General features: G+C 47.3%; 1 protein-coding gene across 2 annotated transcripts in view; it reads right to left on the reverse strand.

The window, feature by feature from the left end:
- CC2D2A (coiled-coil and C2 domain containing 2A) overlaps positions 1-22,450 on the reverse strand; it is a 404,582-nt gene that overhangs the window by 36,228 nt on the left and 345,904 nt on the right. For both annotated transcript variants that reach the window (XM_029590744.1, XM_029590748.1), the window contains exon 30: positions 8,800-8,889. In XM_029590744.1, coding sequence (XP_029446604.1) covers positions 8,800-8,889 — 90 coding nt within the window. The remainder of the gene's footprint in view (positions 1-8,799; positions 8,890-22,450) is intronic.

Here is a 22,450-nt window from a genome sequence, read left to right on the forward strand (position 1 = left end):
GCGGCAATATCCCAAATCGGCTAGGCTCAGGTACTCAGGAAGCCATTTCTCTACAAAATTACATAACTTCTTCTCTCGCATTGTTTCTGGCAGCCCCATTATTTTAAGGTTATTACTCCTGTTCCTACTTTCTTGATCTTCGATGTAAGCAAGGAGATCAGTGTTTCTGTCCCGAAGCTCAATAATATGGCATTGCACTTCCACCAACCTGTCGTCTTGTAAGGAGATTCATTGTTCTGCATGGTCCAGCCATTTGGTATGGTCTTCTAGCCCATTTTTTATCTCGCCCATTGCGGCTTAGATTTTTATCAGTCATTAGTGTACAGCCAGGGTGACACTATGTGAGATTTGCTGGAGCCTGTCTTCCAAAATGTCTGTCCGCCAAGAACCATGCCTCTTGACTTTCAAAAAGAAGCTTAAGACTTGGCTATCACCCAAGCTTTCCCTGAGAGCTAAAACCTGATAATACAATAGTCGTTATATATACCTATGTACATATGTTTTCTGAGTTTGGATCCTAGTTTCAGTTAACTGAGTTTTTGAATGTCTCCCTAAAACTGTTCCTGTACACCTGTTATAATGTATTCAGCCCCAGAGGCGACTGTTCAGTTCCATGTAAACCGGTGCGATATGTATTGTATACAGGATCATCGGTATATAAAAACAAACAAATAAATAAATAAATAAATAAATAAAATACTAGCGAGAGTTTTATCTCCATTGGGTCATCATTTTTCCTCCAATGGATTTCTTCTTGGTTCTGCCCATAGGCATAGCAACACCACACACAGATCCCTGCTTCCTTAAAAATAACAGAACAATACTGTCCTATCCGTGTTGTGTAAAGGCAAAAAAATATATGATGTAATTTGCTGATTTTCATGGAGACGCAGTGGAGCTCTTACCCCCGACATCTGCTCAGGACCAAGCCATAACCATATGTCCAGTGTTTCTTATTAGTAGAAGATGTACATATACCCCAAGAACATAAGAAAGAACATAAGAAAATGCCATACCTGGTCAGACCAAGGGTCCATCAAGCCCAGCATCCTGTTTCCAACAGTGGCCAATCCAGGCCATAAGAACCTGGCAAGTACCCAAAAACTAAGTCTATTCCATGTAACCATTGCTAATGGCAGTGGCTATTCTCTAAGTGAACTTAATAGCAGGTAATGGACTTCTCCTCCAAGAACTTATCCAATCCTTTTTTAAACACAGCTACACTAACAGCACTAACCATATCCCCTGGCAACAAATTCCAGAGTTTAATTGTGCGTTGAGTAAAAAAGAACTTTCTCCGATTAGTTTTAAATGTGCCCCATGCTAACTTCATGGAGTGCCCCCTAGTCTTTCTACTATCCAAAAGAGTAAATAACCGATTCACAGTGTACACAGTCTCCGATAACTGGGATTTGAAAACAGAGTGGGGTAGATTTTATAAATTTACGCGCGCGCGTACTTTTGTTCATGCACCAGGCGCGAACAAAAGTATGCTGGATTTTATAAGATACGCGCGTAGCTGTGCGTATCTTATAAAATCCGGGGTCGGCGTGCGCAAGGGGGTGCACATTTGTGCAACCTGTGCGCGCCGAGCCCAGCACGCGCTGCCTGTTCCCTCCGCCTGCCCTCACCTTCCCCTCCCTAACTCACCCCCTACCTTTGTTGGCAGATTTACGCCTGCCGAAAGCAGGTGTAAATATGCGCGCGCCAGCGGGCTGCTGGCGCGCCATCACCCGACCCGGGGGGCTGGTCCGGAGGCCTCGATCACGCCCCAAGGCCGGCACCACGCCCCCGGTCCCGCTCCCTCCCGCCCCTTTTACGAAGCCCCGGGACTTACGCGTGTCCCGGGGCTATGCGTGCGCCGGCAGTCTATGCAAAATAGGCGCGCCGGCGCGCGAGGGCCCTGCGCGCGTAAATCTGGCCGGATTTACGCGCGCAGGGCTTTTAAAATCCGGCCCAGTATGTCTATAGAAGCTAATGTTCAATGCTGTCCTGATGTGTAAAAACATTAAGACAGAGTTACACATTTAAACATTTATTACGTGTGCTAAGAATCCAGTTTACAGTATTTTGTATGTCAGAATGCTAGATTCTTCTGATGTACTACATTTTAAAATATAAAAATATTCTAATATGCTATAAAACTGTGGATGATTTCATAACCCCTCCCCCCCCCCTTTTTTTTTCTGGCCCAGAAGTTTCCTCCTCCTCGTCTGGGCTTCCAGCTAGAGATGGGCTAAGGTTGCCACCTTGCCTACATCAACCCAAACAGTTTATTCCAAGACCTAGTTTTCTCCCTTGTATTCATAGAAACATAGTTCTTATTTCCTTAGGGAAATCAGTACTACAACTCCATGTAAGCAATGGGCCAAAACTAAGACTGCTTCAGCCTGTTTGGGCTGATCTGCATGAGATGGCACCCTTAAGAAGGGCAAATCAGGTAATTTGTTAGACAAGCAAGTGAAGGAGTCTGACTTGACTCTAACACCAAAATATGAGCTGAGCTGAAATAAGTGGAACAGACAAAATAAAATCCGGGACTGGTTTCATGGCTTGGCTGCAGTGCGGGGATGCAGGGGGGCTTGGTTTTGCATATTCTGATGGGATATCGAAGCTTGGGCGTGCTACAGAGCTGGTACACTGAACTTCCAGGAAAGGAGAGAATAAGGCATGAAGGCAAGTTTCTCCTTTAGCCCTAGACAAGTGAGGGAACCTGAAGAGCGTAAGCTTGGGTGGAGGAAGGGAAGGGAAGGAAATTTAAAAGCTGAAGAAAACCAAAGAGCGGAGAAGGAGAAAATCAGCAGGCAATCCTGACCAAAATTAAAATAATCCATTTCCTAATCTTTTAGTAACTCTCATTTGATTTCTCCTGTGGCTATTTGCTCTTTCCTTTCTTGGTGTTCTCGCAGTTCTCTCTTTAAATGGTCATTCATTCTCTTTTCAGACTTCTCATTTTCTGTCTTAGTCTTCTTTCTAGAATTTCTCTATTTTTGTTGCATTGCACTTTCCTTCATATGAATAAAGCAGTTTATGCCTATCTGCTGATCCCACATGTCTTTACAGCTTTCCCCCTCTTCCTGTCTCTGCAGTTCAGCTTGACTTTTCCACTCTTCCTCTTCTCTCTAGCTTTCTGCCCCCCCTTCAGCCCAGTTTCTCTCCCCATCATCTCCTCCCTCCTCCAAACCTAACAATTCCTTCCCTCACTTTCATCCAACCTGCAGGAGGCACAATTCATCAAGGGATCAAATGCAATAAAAACAAGTGGAGGTATTCTCCTCCTCCTTTTATCCTTGCAGTTTTGCCCCTCACTGATCTCTCATTCTTCCTCTTCCTCCATTTTAACTTTTCTTTTTCTGCCTAATTGTTTCCCTCCAGTTCTCTCCATCCCCACATTTTCTCCTTCCATGTCTTCATTCTCTCCATCTCTCACACTCCTAGCCCTATCCTTCCATCCATCTCAGTCTCTCACATCTCATTCAACCTCCCATTACACTCCTTTCACCCTCCTCAACCAGGTTAAAACTCAACACTAATCCCACAACTGGTTAATCTACCCTCCCTTCCCTCAGCAATGCCATTTAAACCCTTGCTCTCTCTCTCCGACCTGATTACCTCAGTTAACCTCTTCTTGCCCAGTCCCATACTCAGCAAGCCAGTTCTCTCTTTATTAATTTGGATTTTGCTTATATTTTTTCACTGGTAGCTCAAGTGAATTACATTCAGCCACAGTAGGGTTTATAATCCAAGGGGCTCATTCACTAAGTCGCATTAGGCTGTTTACCAAGCAGTAAATGTCCTAACGAAGGGATAATGTAAGGCAGAGGTCCCCAACCTTTTTTGCACCAGGGACCAGCTTCAAGCAAGACCATTTTTCCATGGCCCGGCAGGGCGGGGCAGGGGCGGGGCTATGGAGGGGGTTGGATTTTAGTGCACACTTATCATTTAATTATGACATTTATAATGTGAATGTGACTCAACTCACCATAGGTTCTCACATGCATGGCACACTGACCCATGATCATCACGGGGCTAGATGTAAAAGTACAGTTTGTATCCACGGGAACCCCCCTGACCCCCAATAATGGATGTAAAGCAGAATTATGACATTCCCCATACAACTCACCCTACAAAAAAGATATTCTGGTTCTGGTGACATCTCAGTATCAGCAACTCAAACTCCTTCTACTTCCAGGCTCAATAGCCCTACTTATGAAAAGACAGCAGTTTACCACCAATGCATGTCCTCTTGAGAAAACACAACAAATAAGACCGATACAAACGCTTACATGCTAGCAAAATATCTCATCTCGGTAACAGACACAGAACCGACCTAACATACTCCCAGGATCTGTAGTAATGCACATAAACTAATCCGCACACAGTTACACCTGTATTATGGAATACACTCAAACAGGAGCAACCCTATCTATGAAAAGGCAACACTACAAATATTAAATCAGGACCTAAAAACCAATACACCTCTTACTAGGAAAACAGAACAAGCAAGCAGCTATAGATCCCCACACAGAAATAATTGTAAAACTATACTAATAAGCAGAATAAATGTTTCAAAACAGCTATGAACAGAATAACATCCAACAATTAAAAACTCATAAAAACTATTAAACATTCTCCAAACACCAATAAAATATTTCAAAAAAACAGACATCACACAATTAAAATGGCAGTCAAGAAAAATAAACTTAAAAAGCCACCTTTACTTACCCCCTCAGCAGCTCTCCTACTCCCCTTCCCTGCAGGCCGTGGCACACACCAGAAGCAGCAGTAGAAGCTACGCTCTATACTTATGGTCCTCTTCCTTAGTGCCCATGTCTCTCACACACACACCATACCAGTCATGCTCCCATGACCAGTTTCTGTCTCTCACACACCAATCATCTCCCAAACAGTCTTTGGCACACACACACCAGTCACCTTCCTGAACAGTTTCTCTCATGCCATACACACACACACAGGCTTCCCACTCCCGTGTTCTACTTACATATATGGGCTTCTCACTCTCATAATCACTTTCTCTGTCTCTCTCTCTCTCTCTCTCACACACACACACACTCACTCACTCACCAGTCTCTCACTCCCATGCTTGTTCTCTCCACATGCACAGGCTTCTCATTCCCATAATCACTTTCTCTCTGTTACACACACACACCAGTCTCTCTCATTTCCATGCTCACTCTCCACGTGCACAGGCTTCTCATTCCCATAATCACTTTTTCTCTCTCTCTCTCACACACACACACACACCAGTCACCTGATCTCGCTCATGCATACACACACACACAGGCTTCCCACTCCCATGTTCTCTTTCAGATATACAGGCTTCTCCCTCCCATGCTGTGTCTCACACACACCCAGGTTTCTCACTCCCATGCTCACTCTCTTCACATGCACAGGCTTCTCATTCCCATAATCACTTTCTTTCTCTCTCTCACACACACACACACACTCACCAGTCTCTCACTCCCATGTTCTCTTTCAGGTATACAGGCTTCTCCCTCCCATGATGTGTCTCACACACACCCAGGTTTCTCACTCCCATGCTCACTCTTAACGTGCAGAGGCTTCTCATTCCCATAATCACTTTCTCTCTGTTACACACACACACCAGTCTCTCTCATTTCCACGCTCGCTTTCCACGTGCACAGGCTTCTCATTCCCTGAATCACATTCTCTCACATTCACACACACCAGTCTTTTTCACTCACACACACCGTCACCTTACCAAGCAGTCTCGCTCTCTCATGCATGCACACTCACCCAGGTTTCTCACTCCCATGCTTTCTTTCACCCCCACAACACCAGGCTTCTTACGCCCATGCTTTCCCACATACCCAGACTTCTCACTTCCATGCTTTTTCTCTCTCTCACACACACATCAGTCACCTCCCTGAGCAATCACTTTCATTGTCTCTCACATACACACACACATCAGCTCTCTGACCAGTGAATCACACACAGGCTGGCTGCTGCTTCTCTCACTCACTTCCTCTCCCCACCCCCCGAGCACAAATGGGAGCTGCAGCAGCCCCCCCGCAGGCCAAGAAAGAAGATTCCCATCGGTCGCGGGAGGCTCCTGCTGCTGACTCCTTTCTCGATTACCGGCTGTTTCAATTGCTCGGGGGCCGATGCTGCAGCCGCCGCTGCTACTTTATCACGCGGCACGGCTCTTTCTCCTTCCCGCGCACTGCGTATCACGTCCTGTTCCGGGTCACGGGAGGTGGGGGGACAGGCGCGGGAAGAAGAAAAGGCCCAGCCACGGGTGCCACAGCTTCTAGTACCGCTGCCGTTCCCACTGGGCTTGAACGTACTTATAGCCTGTGGCAACGGCAGCGGGAGAGACTGGGAGCGCGCAACACACCTGCCGGTGCTTGGCGGCGCTGCGGACCGGCAAAAAACTCCCACGGCCCGGTCCCGGTCCGCGGACCGGTGGTTGGGGACCCCTGATATAAGGTATTTCAAATACTTCATGTTATTCTGGCCCCTGCACTGTGCGTATTTAAATGAGTTGATTTCCAAGCAAATGCATGCTAATCATCTCATAAATACACTAAATGATGCAAATCAAATAACACAGTTTGCCAGAAAAATTGCAAGCTGTGTTATTTGATGTGAAGTTAGCTACAACTCTTAATATGTGTTATTTCATCTGAAGTTAGCTACAAGTTCCACCAGGAGCATCAGGATGCTAACGCACATCCTAATATTTCCGGGGCTTAGCCTTAAAGGAGCCAATTGACCCTGAATCATTCCCCCCCCCCCCACAAGAAAATGTTTACAAAATCCAAGGGGTCTGCATAGACCTTCTGTCCTGTCCTATATCTCCCCCCCCCCTCCTGTCACCCTTGACAGCAGCCATAATAGAAACACATTTTCTAAATCATTTAAAAAGTGCAGCACAGGCCCTGCCCCTAACCCATCAATGCAAAAATCTGGACCCCAAGGCCAGAAACCCATCCCTCCAAACCACCCCAATACTCACTACTTTGTCCCTAGTGGTCTAGTGAGGGCCCAGAGCACCCTCTAGGCTCTGGACCCAGCAGCAGCCATTTTTAAAAATTGTGCCAGGCTGTTCTTTGCCCCTATCACATGACCTAGGGCCCAGATAGATCCTAGTGGGTGCTCCAGGCCCCCACTGGACCACCAGGGACAAAATAGTGAGTAAGGGGGAGAGGCAGAGGGTGGGTATCCTGGCCTTGAGGGGGGGGGAGGGAAGATTTTTGCACTGATGGGGAGAGTTTGAGGGCAAGGCCTGCACCGCACTTTTAAAATGATAAAAAATTTGTCTACTACAGTCGTCTCCAAGGATGGCACGAGGAGTGGGACCAGGAGTCTATGCAGATATCTGTTTTTTTTAAACACTTTTGGAGGGGTGGGGTAGGAATCTGGTCCAATCAGTTCCTTTAAACCATGGTGATCTCACCAACCTGAGGCTGCTATCGCACATTTTCTGGGGGCATTTCCTAATTTGGTATTTTTCCCCGCAGTAAATACCGCAGGAGTCACAAAGCAGCATGTGTAATGAAAACATACGGTACAGTATAGTCCCCTAACCCTTTCCTGAAGACACGCCACCTATCCAATCTGGTTTTCAGATTTCCACAATGCATATGCCTGACAAATGTTTGCATATCCTAAGTTTCCAATGTATGCAAATCCATTTCATGCACATTCATTATGAATATTCTGAAACCCCAACTGGTTAGGTATGTCCCTTGAAGAGGGTTAGAAAAACACTGCAATAGAGAATAGTCAATATATTGAAAGAATTCCACTTTCCTCCTGCTGGTGGTAGAGGAAGCGAGAATTAAGCTCCAAGGGACCAAGGTTAGAAGAAGTTGGAAATGAGCTACCCAGAGTGGGCTGCAACGGAATGGGGAATGAGTCATCTAGAGGGGAGGAGTCACAGGATGAAGATTAAGGGATGGATCAGGGAGCTAATGACAGCAGGAGGAAAAGCCATGCAGATACAGTAACACTAGCATGGGATGGAATGACTTGGCTTAGCTCACTTTTCCTTGTCAGGAGTATGAACCAAGTCAGAGCTGGGTGTTGAGATCGAGCAATGCACGAGTCTTCCAAAGCATACCCAGCTCTACTTTCATCTCAGTTGGTGTGTCCTAATGGAGCCAAGGCACCAAGAGCCATTTTTCATAATTTACCAGGATTTTTCTTCTTTTTTTATTTCATCTCCCAGTTTGTGTAGTCAGAATGGAGGGGCTCTTGCCAGCCCTGCTTCACTCAGTAAGACATTTTTTATTTTCATAAAATAATTCAACAAGGGACTCCAAAGAGTTCATGGGATCACTTTCCAACACATAACTGCTTTCCCTGCTCCCCTCTAGCCCAGTCTTACAACAATAGTGATCTCTGGCGGAAGTGCATGGACCGCAATTCCTTCCATAACCCAGCACAGGCGCACGCTTCAGCAGGTTAATAGATGCAGTTCTCAAGTGATGATGGGGACTTCCTCTCTCTGGACCCCAGATAACTCAAGGAGCAGGAGTGGGTCTAGGAACTGAACTTGGACCCTTTCCACAGGCCGTGAGGCCAGCCCACAGAAACATATTTGACGTCATTGGGATGTAGTGATAAAGACAATGGGTGTTGAATTCCAGATTGTAGGGTGCCTAGAACTCTGAATTTTCTGGTTTGTATGTGCTTATCTTTTATGCTTTTACCTTATAGCCTTCAAATTTTTGCAAATGAACATAACAAAATGGCTTTTGAGAATGTCAACCCTAATTCCAGAATCAAATGAAAGTTTAGACCTTTACTTACATCTGATGTACTCCATAAGTCACAGATCCCAGAAAATGACACATTGTCAGGCAGGAAAGGGATCAACGAAACATAATGAGCAATCAGCTCCTATGATAAAAATAAATGGCACTTTTAAGGTGATATTGAATGTGAACATACAGTAAAAGTTCAATCTAGCAATTATTATCAAGCTGTGGATAACAGGGTGCATTCGTATGTGTAAGCACCCTGCATGGTTCAATATTCTTTTTAAAATTTGGTCTCAAAAGATTCACATAGTATGGATAACTTTAAAACAAGTGCACGTACACCCATATATGCAGCTATATGGACATGTGTGCAAGCATGCACATATATTTTATATCATGTGTACAAGTGTGTGCATACTATATAAAATACACTTAAATATACCCAACGTGTTCACATATCTAAAAGATACGCAGCATGTATTTTCCACATAGCTAGATAAGTAGCAGTATCTTACTTAGCTGGATAAGTAGCGGCTCTTGAGACTTATCCAGCTAAGTGGAATCAAGTCACCACTTACCCGGAGAAGTCAAAATTTATCTGGATAAGTGGCACAAATCTCCTAATCACGAGTATTTGTGCTCCTAATTTTAAGTATTTACATGTGTATTTTCCACTCGTGTAGCATTTGTCAGCTATTACATATGTAAATCATCACATTTTGTAACACACACGTGTGAAGGAAATTAACAGTTTTATCAATGAGGCCACCAGTTTGTCCAGACTATCTCTAGGTCAACAAAACTCTCCTGGTTCTTCAGCCTGAACTCTCCCCAGTTTACCCTGACCCCTCATTCAGTCAGTATTTGGCTATAAAGAATTTTATTCTCACTTACACCAGATAATTAACAGCTGTAAATATGTGCAGGCCACAGACATACAAAAATCTTTTGGCAGGTTATAATATTGCAACTTATATGCGCATATGTTGGTTCTATCCTGTGACGCCCCAGCAATCCCTTTTTTTATATGAGCAAATTTATTTGTGCACCATTACTTGCACATTTATGTTTGAGGTTTATAAAATAGCATTGACGTGAATATGTGCTACTGGTGAGCACATCTGCTAATAAGTGCACGCCTAACTCTTTGAAAATTTACCTTTAAGTCTTCAGCAAAGAATTGTGGTTGCCCACTTGGCTATGTGGAATTAAGGGTCACAGATGCAATAAGTTAGTTCAATAACTTGTTTGCTGACTTTTAATTGCACTAAAGATAGAAAACCTAGTGTGGTGGGATTCAAAACCTGATGGCAAGCTTTTTAATATCTCTGCTATGCTAGTACATTTCCGCAGTTACAAATATTTAGCGGCTGATTTTCAAAGGGTTTAGGAGCCTAATTTTGGGAGTTAGGACCCTAAATTGGCCTTTTTGAAAAATTACTAGGGCTGAGTCCTTAAATTTAGACTCTGAGGGGCCAATATTCAATAACTGAGCACCGAAATTTAGGCTCCTGAGTTAGGTGCCTATTTTCAGCCGAACTTAGAGAAAATTCACATAAATTTAGGGTCCTATAACTTGGGATCCTAAATAAAGGCCTGCTAGTCATTTGTTTAGATTTAGGAACCTAATTTTGGTGTCTAGTTCTGAAAATCAATGCTCCTTTGTTTCCCCTCCCTAATTCTGCCTCTGTAGCCATTCACTTTTTAGTCTCCTAAAGAAACTAGGAGCCTAAATTTAGGCACTCGGTCCTACAAAATTTAAAAAACAACCAATTTATGAGCCTAACCCCAAAAGTTAAAAGCATAAACCCTTTGAAAATTGACCCCCTTAGTTTCATTAAGGCTCTAAGTTTTAGTTCCTAAAAGGTGGGTGGCTACAGGGGTGCATTTTGGACTGGGAAAAACATGAAGCCTTAGTACTTATTTTCAGTACTAGGCACCTAATAGGACCCTAAATCGAGGCAAATTAATAGCAATCCTAAATTCCAGCACCTAAGTTAGGTCTCTATTTGCAGCTAAAAACTTAGCCCCATAAGTTTCGCTGAAAATAGGCACCAAACTTAGGAATTTCAGGATCCATTTTCAACATCCAGCCAGCTAGCAAAGTTAGGGCCAGATTCATTAAGGCTTTTCTCCCATTTTGTATCTATGGGGAAAACCCTTAGTGAATCAGATACTTAGCTAGATAAACTTATCCTGCTAACTTTGCTCAGATATTCAGCAGTGCGGGCTGTGCAACTGAATATACCCGGCTATGTGCAAGATAGCCAGGTACATTTATCCAGCTACCTTTAGGACCGCTTCTGGCAGACCTAAACTTCTTTGGCTACGTCAGCCAGATAACAATGGAAATTAGCTTTATCGGGCTAACTTAGCTGGATAACTGTCTCCGCTGTGACCTGGACTTATCCAACTCATTTTTTAGCTGGATACAAAGTTAGCCAGCTAAGTCAAGGGCGGAAAGCCGCTTTCAATATTAATCTCTTCACTTACTGGTGGATTTTAAAAGCCTTACAAGTGCCAAAACCAGGAGATAAGTGTGTCTCTGACCCCCGCGCGCTATGCAGATTTTAAAAGGCCCACGACAACACATGTATCTCCCGTTATACACAGAAAACTTTTTTCTGAAAAAAGGGGCCAGGCATGGGCATGGTCTGGGTGGGACATGGGCAGGCTGGGTCTGAAGCATAAATTCAGTGCATAAGTATTTACATGCACAAGTGGGTGCTGGGGTCGCCTACCATGTAACTTTACTTCTGCTGTGGACGGCGTGTAAGCTGTGAAATAAAAAAGACAGGGTAGCAAGCGGGGTTTTAAGGGTCAAGGCTAACAGGGTAAAAGGGAGGTGAGTTAGCTAGGGGGGTTAAGAAGGTCTCTCCTTTACTGGGACGAACTGGGAATGAACTGTGTCTAGTAAAATTCCCCCCACTTATGCGAGTGAGGTAGCATTTGTGTGTATGCGTGCGTCAATATGAAATTGTGCGTACATCTACTCGTTAATAGAAGATTTTAAAATACACGCACATATATGCGCGTATGTTTTAAAATCGCCGCATCCATGTGCGCAAGCTGGCAAACATGTCTTAAAATTTACCTCTTAGGTACCTAAATTTGGGAGTTAAATTTTTTTTTTACTATTGAGCTCAACCACATTTGGGTAGATTTTTTAAAGTGTCTAGTCTGCTAAATTCAAGAGTTAAACAGTTAGATGTGAGCTTTTGAAAATTAACCCACCAAGGCAGTTATATTTAGCCACTTAAAATATAGGCGTCCCTGGAGACGTGCCTAATTTGGGCATGGGGAGGGGGAATAGCAGCTGGCTATCCTGCTAAGTTAGGTGACTATCCCTATGTGCAGGAATAGCAGGCTTAAATCTATCTCTGTTATGCTACATTTAGGATAATTTTATGCTACAATTCAGTTGACTAGGTTGCAATTGAAACTTCATCTAAAAATAGCTGGCTACAACTTACCGTATATAAGGGTATAATTTAAAAATCTGACTGAGAAGTAGAGAAACACAAAGGCAAGTATCATTCTTCAAGAGAAAAGTAGAAGCTTGAATTGAATGTAGGAATAAAACCAGTAAGGGGACTCAGATTTGAGAAAAAAAATATTGCTGCTGCATTTTGGGATAATATGTGAGAAATGGGAGCCAAAGAGAGTAAATTGGTTCAAAGCAAGTGCTGATCAAGGCATGCATTACAGTTCTGACATGGAGGGCCAGAGCAAGGAATGATTTTGATTATGCTATGGAAAAAAGACCCTCCCTCAACTCAAGTACTTTTAGCTACTTTAAGGGAGGGCTTCCCTTGGCCATGTTTATATTGGAGAAGGAAAATAATATGCATGGTTTGCATTTTCAATATTTTCACATTCTTTTCTATGGTAAAAGTGCCTGCATGAAAAGGAACTGTAAAAGTCCACAGGAACTTTGTACCTATGGGAAGTTTCAAAGTGCCAGCATGTATGCACTTTCACTTTGAAACCTGATGCAAAGTCCATGGGTAGAAATTGTTCATGGGCTTTGCTCCAATATGGGCAGTTTAAAAATTGCCTCCTGAAAGAGGTTGTTCAGAAACATAGAAAGAGGAAGGGTCCTAGACCTGAGCCTTAAGGGACATAGGACTATGGACGACCCAAAGGTGAGACACACTAAAGGAGAACCAAGAGACAACAACATTATGGAGGAGATGAACACACAGGAGATGGTGGCATAAAAGTGGTCAACAGTCAAATCCTCAAAAAAAATTTTGACTCCACACTAGAGTCACAGGGTTATGCCCATAAGTAAAGAATGACTACATCACCTTTAAAAAAAGAACACTTTTAAATTTGATTTGATTTGTTATTTATATAGAGAGCAATTTTTAAAGACAATTCTGGTAGTAAAACAGCATTTTACATACAGAAATGGAATCTTTAGAAATTGCATACCTTCTCTGTGCATAAACTACACGCGCGTTGCCAATGCTGCAATAGCGAGAGAAAAGCCCGGAGTGAAGAAGGAACCACGATATTGCAATCACACTCCTAATAAGATTTCGGAAGGAAGCTAGCCTAACCATCCTACACCCTGCAGCAAATGAGGCAGTCAGGCCAGGGAGTGTGTTATGGTTAATGGTGTTTGGGTGGATCCTTGGACACTGTGGCAGCTGACTACGCCCATGGGGGGCAGTCCCGTTAGGGACCACGGTGTCAGGCTAAACTCTGGACAGACAAACACAGATTTGAATCTTTTATTAGACAGTTTGAATCACCGCCAGAGGTGGCAGTAGCGAGTAGTGGTTGTAGAGCCCGGCTGGGCACGTCTTACACAGAACGCTGGAACAGTGGATCCTCTGCAGGGCAGGGCTGTAGTGGAAAGAGACTGAGAGTTATGAGCACACCATAAGAATAGCATTCAGAGTCCCAATGTAGAATTAGGAGAAGCTCCGAGGCAGGGAGAGCAGAGAGACTCGTAACGTTGTACTCACTTAGCAGTAACAGATATTCCACTAGACGAGAGGTCTGGCACCGGAGCAGAGAGCAGGCCCTCGAGGAGCGAGTACCTGATTCCAGTGAAGCAGTACTGTGGAGAGAGATGGATTCTGTACTCACTGATGGTAGCTGTAAGTTAGTTCTTCCAAGTAGAAGGGTAGAGGTTGCAGGGAACATGGGCCCTCGAGGAGCGAGTACCGGTTTCCTGATAGCACCTGAAAGAAGCAAAGAGGCCCCAGAGGAGCGGGTACCCCGTTAGAGACCCCGAAGGGTAGTAAGAGTTCCAGTAGAGCTGGAGTGGCAGAGTAGCTTAGGAACAGAGAGCGAATCCCATCCATATGATTCCTGTTGCTAACTCAACGAGCTAGCAAATACTGTAGGCAGATATACCCGGAGGTTGTGATGTCAGAACAGAGGTACGCCCCTGAGGTTCGCGCCAACGTGGAGTTAAAGATGAGGGCGGTGTGCGCGCGCGTGCCCTAAAGGTACCTTGAGGAGAATGGCGTGAGGCAGCACCAAAACCGCTCCGGGAACACCGGAGAGAATGGAAGACACCGTGGCGGCCATCAGTCCAAGGTGAGCAGGAGGAGCCGAAAGTCGAGAGAGGTAGGTGGGGCGAAGCCATCGAAGACCGACGGACGCAACAGAGTGGAGGAGAAGAGCTGGGTTGCGTGAGAGAGTGCTCAGTGCAGAAATGGAACAGTATCGGTGGAAGCATCCTATCTGTTCTGGGGCCTGTGACTCAGCAGGAACCAATGGCAGAAGAGTGTGGGATTGTCAGCTGCAGCAGTAACACGCTGCAGGTGAGGAGCACAGCTGATTGCCACTGGTGGAGAGCAGGGACAGGGCCTGAGCCTTAAAGGGACTCCTGATTTGCAGGGAAACTGCCTTAAAGGGGCTGAGCCCAGTTTGGAGCCAGCAGAGACAAAGAGAGCAGTGCCCTGCTGCTGTTCAAAGAAGAGATTCCCTGCTTATGGATTTTGGGCAGTAGCCTCAAGGGACCCTTTCTGGGAGGACATGGAGTCTGCAGGGTGTCCTCGGGGCCCCTACTGCCACAGCCTCAAATGAGAATTGATTTTGTGTTGCAATGGATGGTGCTGGGTGGCCAGTGTAACTCTGACATAGTATAAGGAGACTTTGAGCTACTGTACGAACTGCCTTTTGTTGTTCCAGTATTCCAATTTAACCAGCATTTTCCCCACTGTATGTTGTGTGTGTTGTTTTTCCTTCTAGGTGACCTGGTGCCTGGTTGGCTGGGACGTTGTGTCAGCCCTCAGGCAAAATACATATATATCATGGTGGTTAGTGATAGACATGAACCTCCTGCACAGGAGGCACATATGGAAGCCACTGGCTTTCTTTTCCTTCTGAGACATCAGACAAAAAATTAATACAGCAAAATCAAATGACTTGATAATGGGAGAAAAACCATGACTGATGCTGCCTAGTTGCACCAATGCTGGTGTCCCATGCACCTGCTGTAAAAAAGAAAAAGAACTTACAAAATGCTCAAAACCTACTGAAAGTGACTAAAGGGGTAAGAAAAGACTACAAAGTCCTGTGAAGACTGATTCCTGGACTTCTGGGAAGCAAACCATTCCCTAATTGCAGGAGAGAGAGAAGATTCATAATCTGTGGGATGCACAAAAAAGATGAGACTGAGCAGCCCATGTACAGATTCGTGGTAGGAGAGCAAGCTCCAAGTTTCAAGAAACTTTGAAATCAAATTTCTGTGCTGGGCTGTATCTAATAATGTCATACACATGTGAGGACTAACAGCTGGTTTGTCCTCTGAGAAATATGTATGTGCTAGACAAGAGTATAGAGGGGGTATATGATAGAAATATTCAAATACCTGATAACCATAATAATACATAAGAAAATAATTTTCAGTAGAAAGGAATTTCTTAAACAAGGGTCATAAGAGGCTCAAAGCAGGTGAACTGAGGAGTAATATGAAGAAATATTTATTCACAGATATCTATTTATTTATTTATGTAGATGTTTATATTCCACTTTTCATACTTTTTTCAGCATTTCAAAGCGGATTACATTCAGGTACTGTAGGTATTTCCCTATCCCCAGAGGGCTTAAATCTAACCCCATCATTCATCAAAAAGCATTATGGCGTTAACGCACGTGTTAATGCCATAACACACGCGAAAAGTATGGTAACGCATGGTGCAAATGCAAATCTTTTGGGGGGGGGGGAGTTGGGGCGGGATTTAGTTAAATTAGGGGCAATATTGCACCGTGTGATAGCATAACGCATGCTATCGCACGGTTTTAACGTCGAAAATAACTACATCTTTTTTCCTGGTGTTAGGCTATGCAATATGCCCGAAATGGCCATAACGCAATTTGTGATAAATTTTTGGAATTGCATTTTGGCCATTTCTGGGCTTGGAGGGGAAGGGGGAGAGGGGGGAGAGAGAAAGAGAGAGCACCTCTGGGTAGAGCCTCACTGTGTGCACCTAATTATATCTCTATAGAAGGGCCACCTAATAGGTCGAGGTGAGGTGTTGATGGTGATTTAGGGGCCAGTTTTGTATGTAGAGTAAGACATATGAACAGCACAGTACACCTTGGTGAAGATTTGACATCTTTTGGAGTGAGGAAAGTCTCAAAAAGATGAAATTCTGTACTATGTTATCTCACCCTAGCTTGATGGTACCCTATTATAGAGTTTAACGCACAAGTTGGGTTTTCCACTTCCCAGGTTAGAACATAAGATATGCCAAACTGGGTCAAGCCCAGCATCCTGTGTCCATCATTGGCCAATCAAAGTCGCAAGTATATGGCAAATATCCAAATATTAAATAGATCCCAAGCTACTATTCCTTATTGATTAATAGCAGTTTATGGTCTTCTCCTCTAGGAACTTATCCAAACTTTTTTTAAACACAGTAACACTAACTGCCATAACCACATCCTCTGGCAATGAATTCCAGAGCTTAACTATGCGTAGAGTGAAAAATAATTTTCTCCAATTTTTTAAAATGAGCTACTTGTTAACTTCATGGAGTGCCCCTAGTCCTTCTATTATCTGAGAGAGTAAATAACAGTTTCACATTTACCAGTTCAAGTCCTTTCATGATTGTGTAGACCTCTATCATATTTCCTCTCAGCCATTTGTTCTCCAAGCTGAACAGCCCTAACCTCCTTAGCCTTTCCTCACAGGGAAGCCATTCCATGCCCCTTAACTTTTTGGTTGCCCTTCTCTGCACTTTCCCCAGTGCAACTATATCTTTTTTGAGATGCAGCAACCAGAATTGCAAACAGCATTCATGGAGTGATACAGAGTGATACAGAGGCATTATGACATCCACTGTTTTACTTGCCATTCCCTTCCTAATAATTCCTAACATTTTTTTTGCTTTTTTGACTGCCGCAGCACACTGAGCTGACAATTTCAATGTCTTATCCACCATGACGCCTACATCTTTTTCCTGGGTGGTAGCTCCTAATATGGAACCTAACATCATATAGCTACAGCATGGATTATTTTTCCCTATATATATCACCTTGCACTTGTCCACATTAAATTTCATCTTTATCAGATAGCCTTTTACTGCTCAATACATGGCCCCAGACGCCTACGTTTCCAAAATCACTTTCTTTACACCCTGTTTTGAGCCATGTATAAGAAAATTATTATTTACCTGCTAATTTTCGTTCCTGTAGTACCATGGATCAGTCCAGACAGTGGGTTATGTCCCCAATCCAGCAGATGGAGTCAGCACAAGCTTTGAGGGGGCGTATCCATATATACTACTACCCCCTCTGCAGGAGTTCAGTATCGAGTATATCAAAGCCCGAGTAGAAACCCCCGAAGGATCAAGTTTGTGGAAACAGATAATGAAAACAATTGTAACCGCAACAAGTAACTGCAAACATCCTACCAACTTGTAGGGAGCTGTGAAAAACAGCGAAAAGAAACAACTGTGAAGACACAGAACACTGCGAGCAAGAAGCAGCGCAGAGCTGAGCAGGATCAAGAACCCAAACGCGGTGGGCGTCTGGACTGATCCATGGTACTACAGGAACGAAAATTAGCAGGTAAATAATAATTTTCTTTTCCCTGTACGTACCTGGATCAGTCCAGACAGTGGGATGTACCCAAGCTTCCCTAAATCGGGTGGGGTCCTGCGAGGCCTGCTCGGAGAACCTGCTCGCCAAAGTGTCTAGAGACTGAAGAGGCGAGGTGCAGACGATAGTGCCTCGAGAACGTGTGTAACGATTTCCAGGTGGCTGCCCTACAAATTTCCTGCGAGGATACCGAGCGAACCTCCGCCCAGGAAGCCGCCTGAGAACGTGTAGAATGCGCTACGATTCCGGGTGGGGGAGTCCGACCTGCCCCAATGTAAGAAGCAGCAATGCCGGCCTTCAGCCATCTGGCAATGGTAGTCTTCGAGGCCTGAGACCCCTTCTTAGGACCGGCCCAGAGTACAAAGAGATGGTCAGAGGTTCGGAACTCATTTGTAGCCTCCAGATAGAGGCGCAGAGTGCGCTTGACATTCAAGAGACGGAGAGACTTCGGCTCTGAGGAAGAGAAGGACAGCAACTCCACCGTCTGGTTCACATGGAATGCAGAAACCACCTTCGGAAGGAAGGAGGGAACGGTGCGAAGCGAAACTCCAGAGTCGGAGAAACGGAGATAGGGCTCTCTACACAACAGAGCCTGCATCTCCGAGATGCGTCGAGCGGAACAGATGGTCACAAGAAATACAGTCTTGAGAGTGAGATCCTTTATCGTTGCGCTGCGCAGCAGCTCGAACGGTGGTCCCGACAGGGAGCAAAGCACAAGGTTAAGACTCCAGGAGGGACAAGGGTCCCGTAACGGAGGACGCATATGCTTGACACCCTTGAGAAAACGAGCAATGTCAGGATGCTGTAGAAGAGAGCCCCCATCGCTCAACAGCGAACCAAGGGCGGCCACCTGAACCCATAGTGAATTATAGGTGAGCCCTTTTTCCACCCCCGCCTGTAGAAACTGAAGGATCTGAGGTACAGAAGCCTTAGCGGGTCTCGTGGCCTGGCTGGTACACCACAGCTCGAACACCTTCCAGACTCGAACATAGGCCGATGTCTTTCGTGTCCGCAATAGCGTGGATACTACCGCCTCCAGGTAGCCCCGACGCCGGAGGCGGCGCCTCTCAAAAGCCAGGCTGCAAGACAGAAGAATTCTGCCTGCTCGAAAAATACCGGGCCCTGATGTAGGAGCTGGGGGAGGTGCCCCAGCCTGATTGGCCCGTCGATCACCAGCTGTAGCAGGTCCGCAAACCAGGGTCGCCTGGGCCATTCTGGGGTGATGAAAACCACGGTCCCCTGATGGCTTTCTATTCTGCGGAGCATCCTGCCCACCAGGGGCCATGGTGGAAAAGAAAGATATGGCGGCCACGGGAGGACCAGGGCATCCACTCCCTCCGCGCTCTCTCCGGCGACTGAAGAAGCATGGAGCCTTGGCGTTGAGAGCGGACGCCATCAGATCCAAGTGGGGGGCCCCCCACCGATGGACGAGAAGTTGCATTGCTTTGTCGGAGAGAGACCACTCTCCGGGTCCAGCAGTTGACAACTGAGGAAGTCCGCCTGGACGTTGTCCACACCGGCGACGTGCGAGGCTGCCTGCCGGACGAGATGACGCTCCGCCCATTGCATCAGCAGCGCCGCCTCGAGCGCGACCTGCGGGCTGCGCGTGCCTCCTTGTCGGTTGATGTAGACCACGGTGGTAGCGTTGTCCGATAGGATTCTGACTTCTCGGTTCCGAAGAAGCGGGAGGAAATGTCGCAGAGCTAGCCGGACCGCTCTGGTTTCCAGACGGTTGATTGACCACTTCGCCTCCACCGTGGACCACGTCCCCTGCGTGGCGCTTCGATCGCAGACTGCACCCCAGCCTGCTAGACTGGCATAGGTGGTCACCACCACCCAATTTGGCAGATCGAGGGACATGCCACGGGCCAGGTTCGGCGGATCCAACCACCAGCCCAGACTGTCCCTGGCATTCTGTGGGAGCGGGAGAATCATCTGATAGTCCTGCAATACTGGTTTCCAACGGGAGAAGAGCGCCCACTGTAAGGTCCTGAGGTGCGCGAAAGCCCAAGGTACAAGGTCGATGGTGGACCCCATCACTCCCAGGAGTTGCAGGTAGTCCCAGGAGGTGGGCTCTGGTAACGCAGAGAACCGTCGTGTGTGATCCCGCAAGGATTGAGCTTTGTCCTGGCGCAGAAAAACTTTGCCCAGTAGGGTGTCGAAAGTTGCCCCCAAAAAAAAACCCAAGCGTTGCGAGGGCATGAGGGAGCTCTTGGAGAAGTTCACTACCCATCCCAGGGAATGTAGAAACCGTACTACTCGAGTCACCGCTGAGCGTCCATGATCGAATGACTTCGCCCGGAGGAGCCAATCGTCCAGATAAGGATGAACCAGGATGCCCTCCTTCCGGAGAGCTGCCGTCACAACTACCATGATCTTGGTGAAGGTGTGCAGCGCCGGCGCCAATCCAAACGCGAGAGCCGTGAACTGAAAATGCTGGTCCAGAATTTTGAAACGAAGGAAACTGTGGTGGTCCGGGCGGATGGGAATGTGCAGGTAGGCCTCCGTTAAGTCCAGGGAGGCGAGGAACTCCCCCCGATGCACCGCCGCAATCACTGACCGGAGCGTTTCCATGCGGAACCGAAAGACTCGAAGGGATTTGTTGACTTCCTTGAGGACTAGGATAGGCCGGAAGGAACCGTCCTTCTTTGGTACGACGAAATAGATGGAATAGTGGCCCGAGCCCACCTCTCCGAAGGGCACGGGCGCAGTAGCGCCTATCTCCCGGAGTCTGTCCAGAGTCAGCTGCACCGCTCCTCTCTTGAGGTCCGAGCCACAGGGGAAAAGATGAACCTTCCCTGCGGGGGGCGGACAAATTCCAATGCGTAGCCGTGTTTTATGGTATCCAGGACCCACTGGTCCGAGGTGATCCGTGCCCACTCCGCTTAGAAATACGTTAGTCGGTCCCCAATCCTGGGGACAGGGGAGTGGGCGAGACTGGCATCATTGTGAAGACTTGGTATAGGGGTTCCCGGTTCCGGGAGTAGTGCGTGCGGGCCGATGCCCGCGGAAGGCGTGCAACCAGGGCTGAGACCTGGGGGCGGATGGCCGGGAGCCCGTCTGTCTGTAGCCCCTGTAGCGCCGTTGCGCTCTGGCTCTGGTCCGAGAAGAAGAAAACGCTCTGGATGGTCGAAACCTATCCTCCGGCAGCCGATGAACAGCGTTCTCCCCCAGGGACTTGATGATCTGGTCCAAATCCTCCCCGAAGAGGAACTTGCCCCTGAAGGGAAGAGAGCCCAGACTGGACTTAGAGGACGTATCAGACGCCCAATTGCGTAGCCACAGTAGTCATCGTGCTGCCACTACCGAAACCATGGATCTTGCGAGGACCCGAAAAAGGTCGTACGAGGCGTCCGCCCCATACGCCACTGCGGCTTCTAGCCGATCTGCCTGGGCAGCCTCATCGGACGGCAGGTTCTGAGACGTGAGGAGTTGTTGCACCCAAAGGAGACTAGCCCGCTGGGCAAGCGAACTGCACATCACCGCCCGCATACCCAGAGCGGAGACCTCGAAAACCCGCTTAAGGAAAACTTCCAACTTACGATCCTGTGTGTCCCGCAACGCCGCACCTCCCGTCACTGGGATAGTCGTCCTCTTCGTGACCGCCGACACTGCGGAGTCCACCTTTGGGACCTTGATGAGGTCCAGAAAATCTTCGGGGAGCGGGTACAGCTTTTCCATAGCCCGGCTGCTCTTCAGGGAGGCCTCCGGGGTGTCCCATTCCCTGGTGAGAAGTTGTAAAAACGAGTCATGAATGGGAAAAGCCCGAGCCCTCGGCCGGAGTGCCGCCAGGACAGGATCTCCCTTCCTTGAAGAAGTGATGACAGCGGGAGCTACTGGGGCAGGCGGGTCTGGTGGCGGATCCAAATCTAATTCTTGGATGATCTGCGGGATGAGGTCGTCCAGCTCTTCCCTCTGGAAGAGGCGTAGGGTACGCGGATCATCCCCCTCCTGTGTGCCGTCCCCTTGTCCCCCGTCCGGGAGGTCAAGTCCATGTCCCGCTGGGTCTGGCACCGCCCCCACTGCCGCGGGCGTGGATCGGACCCGGGTAGGAAGGCGGGAGGCCCCCACTCCCGGAGGGTCGGGGGGGGCCGGCGTCGAGGGCGACATCCGAGGGATCTTAGGAGGGGGGGGGGGGGGGGTCCCACAGGTGCTTCCAGCCCCTGCAGATAAGCGGTATGCATGAGCAGGATAAACTCCGGAGAGAACCCCGGCCTGCTCGGGTGCGCTTCGGGGGCGGCGTGGTTCCTGCTCCCTGGCTCTGGGTGCTTGGTTCCTGCACCAAAATCGGGGGAACACCCCCGCTGGTAGAGTCCTCCAGGGATCCGTTCTCCCTCGTGGCCTCCAGGGATCCGTTCCCCCTCGTGGCCTGCGCCTCAGGGCGCTCAGAATGTAAAATGGCCGCCTTTCCCGCCAAAAATGGCGGAGTGGCCGGCCCGCACCGCCCGGGCAAAAAAGAGAAATCAGTCAGGGACTGTGAGGTACCTTCCCCCCCGGGAAGGCATCATGCACAGATGCCCTCCCGGGAAATCCGGGACCCCGGGTCTCCGCAGGCCGCACAGCGGGACGGCCGCGGCATCGGGATCGCTGCAGGAGAAAAGAAAAAGCCACGGGGGGGGCCACGCGCACAA

The sequence above is a fragment of the Rhinatrema bivittatum genome, chromosome 1, assembly GCF_901001135.1.
Source record: "Rhinatrema bivittatum chromosome 1, aRhiBiv1.1, whole genome shotgun sequence".
Taxonomy (NCBI): Eukaryota; Metazoa; Chordata; class Amphibia; order Gymnophiona; family Rhinatrematidae; genus Rhinatrema; species Rhinatrema bivittatum.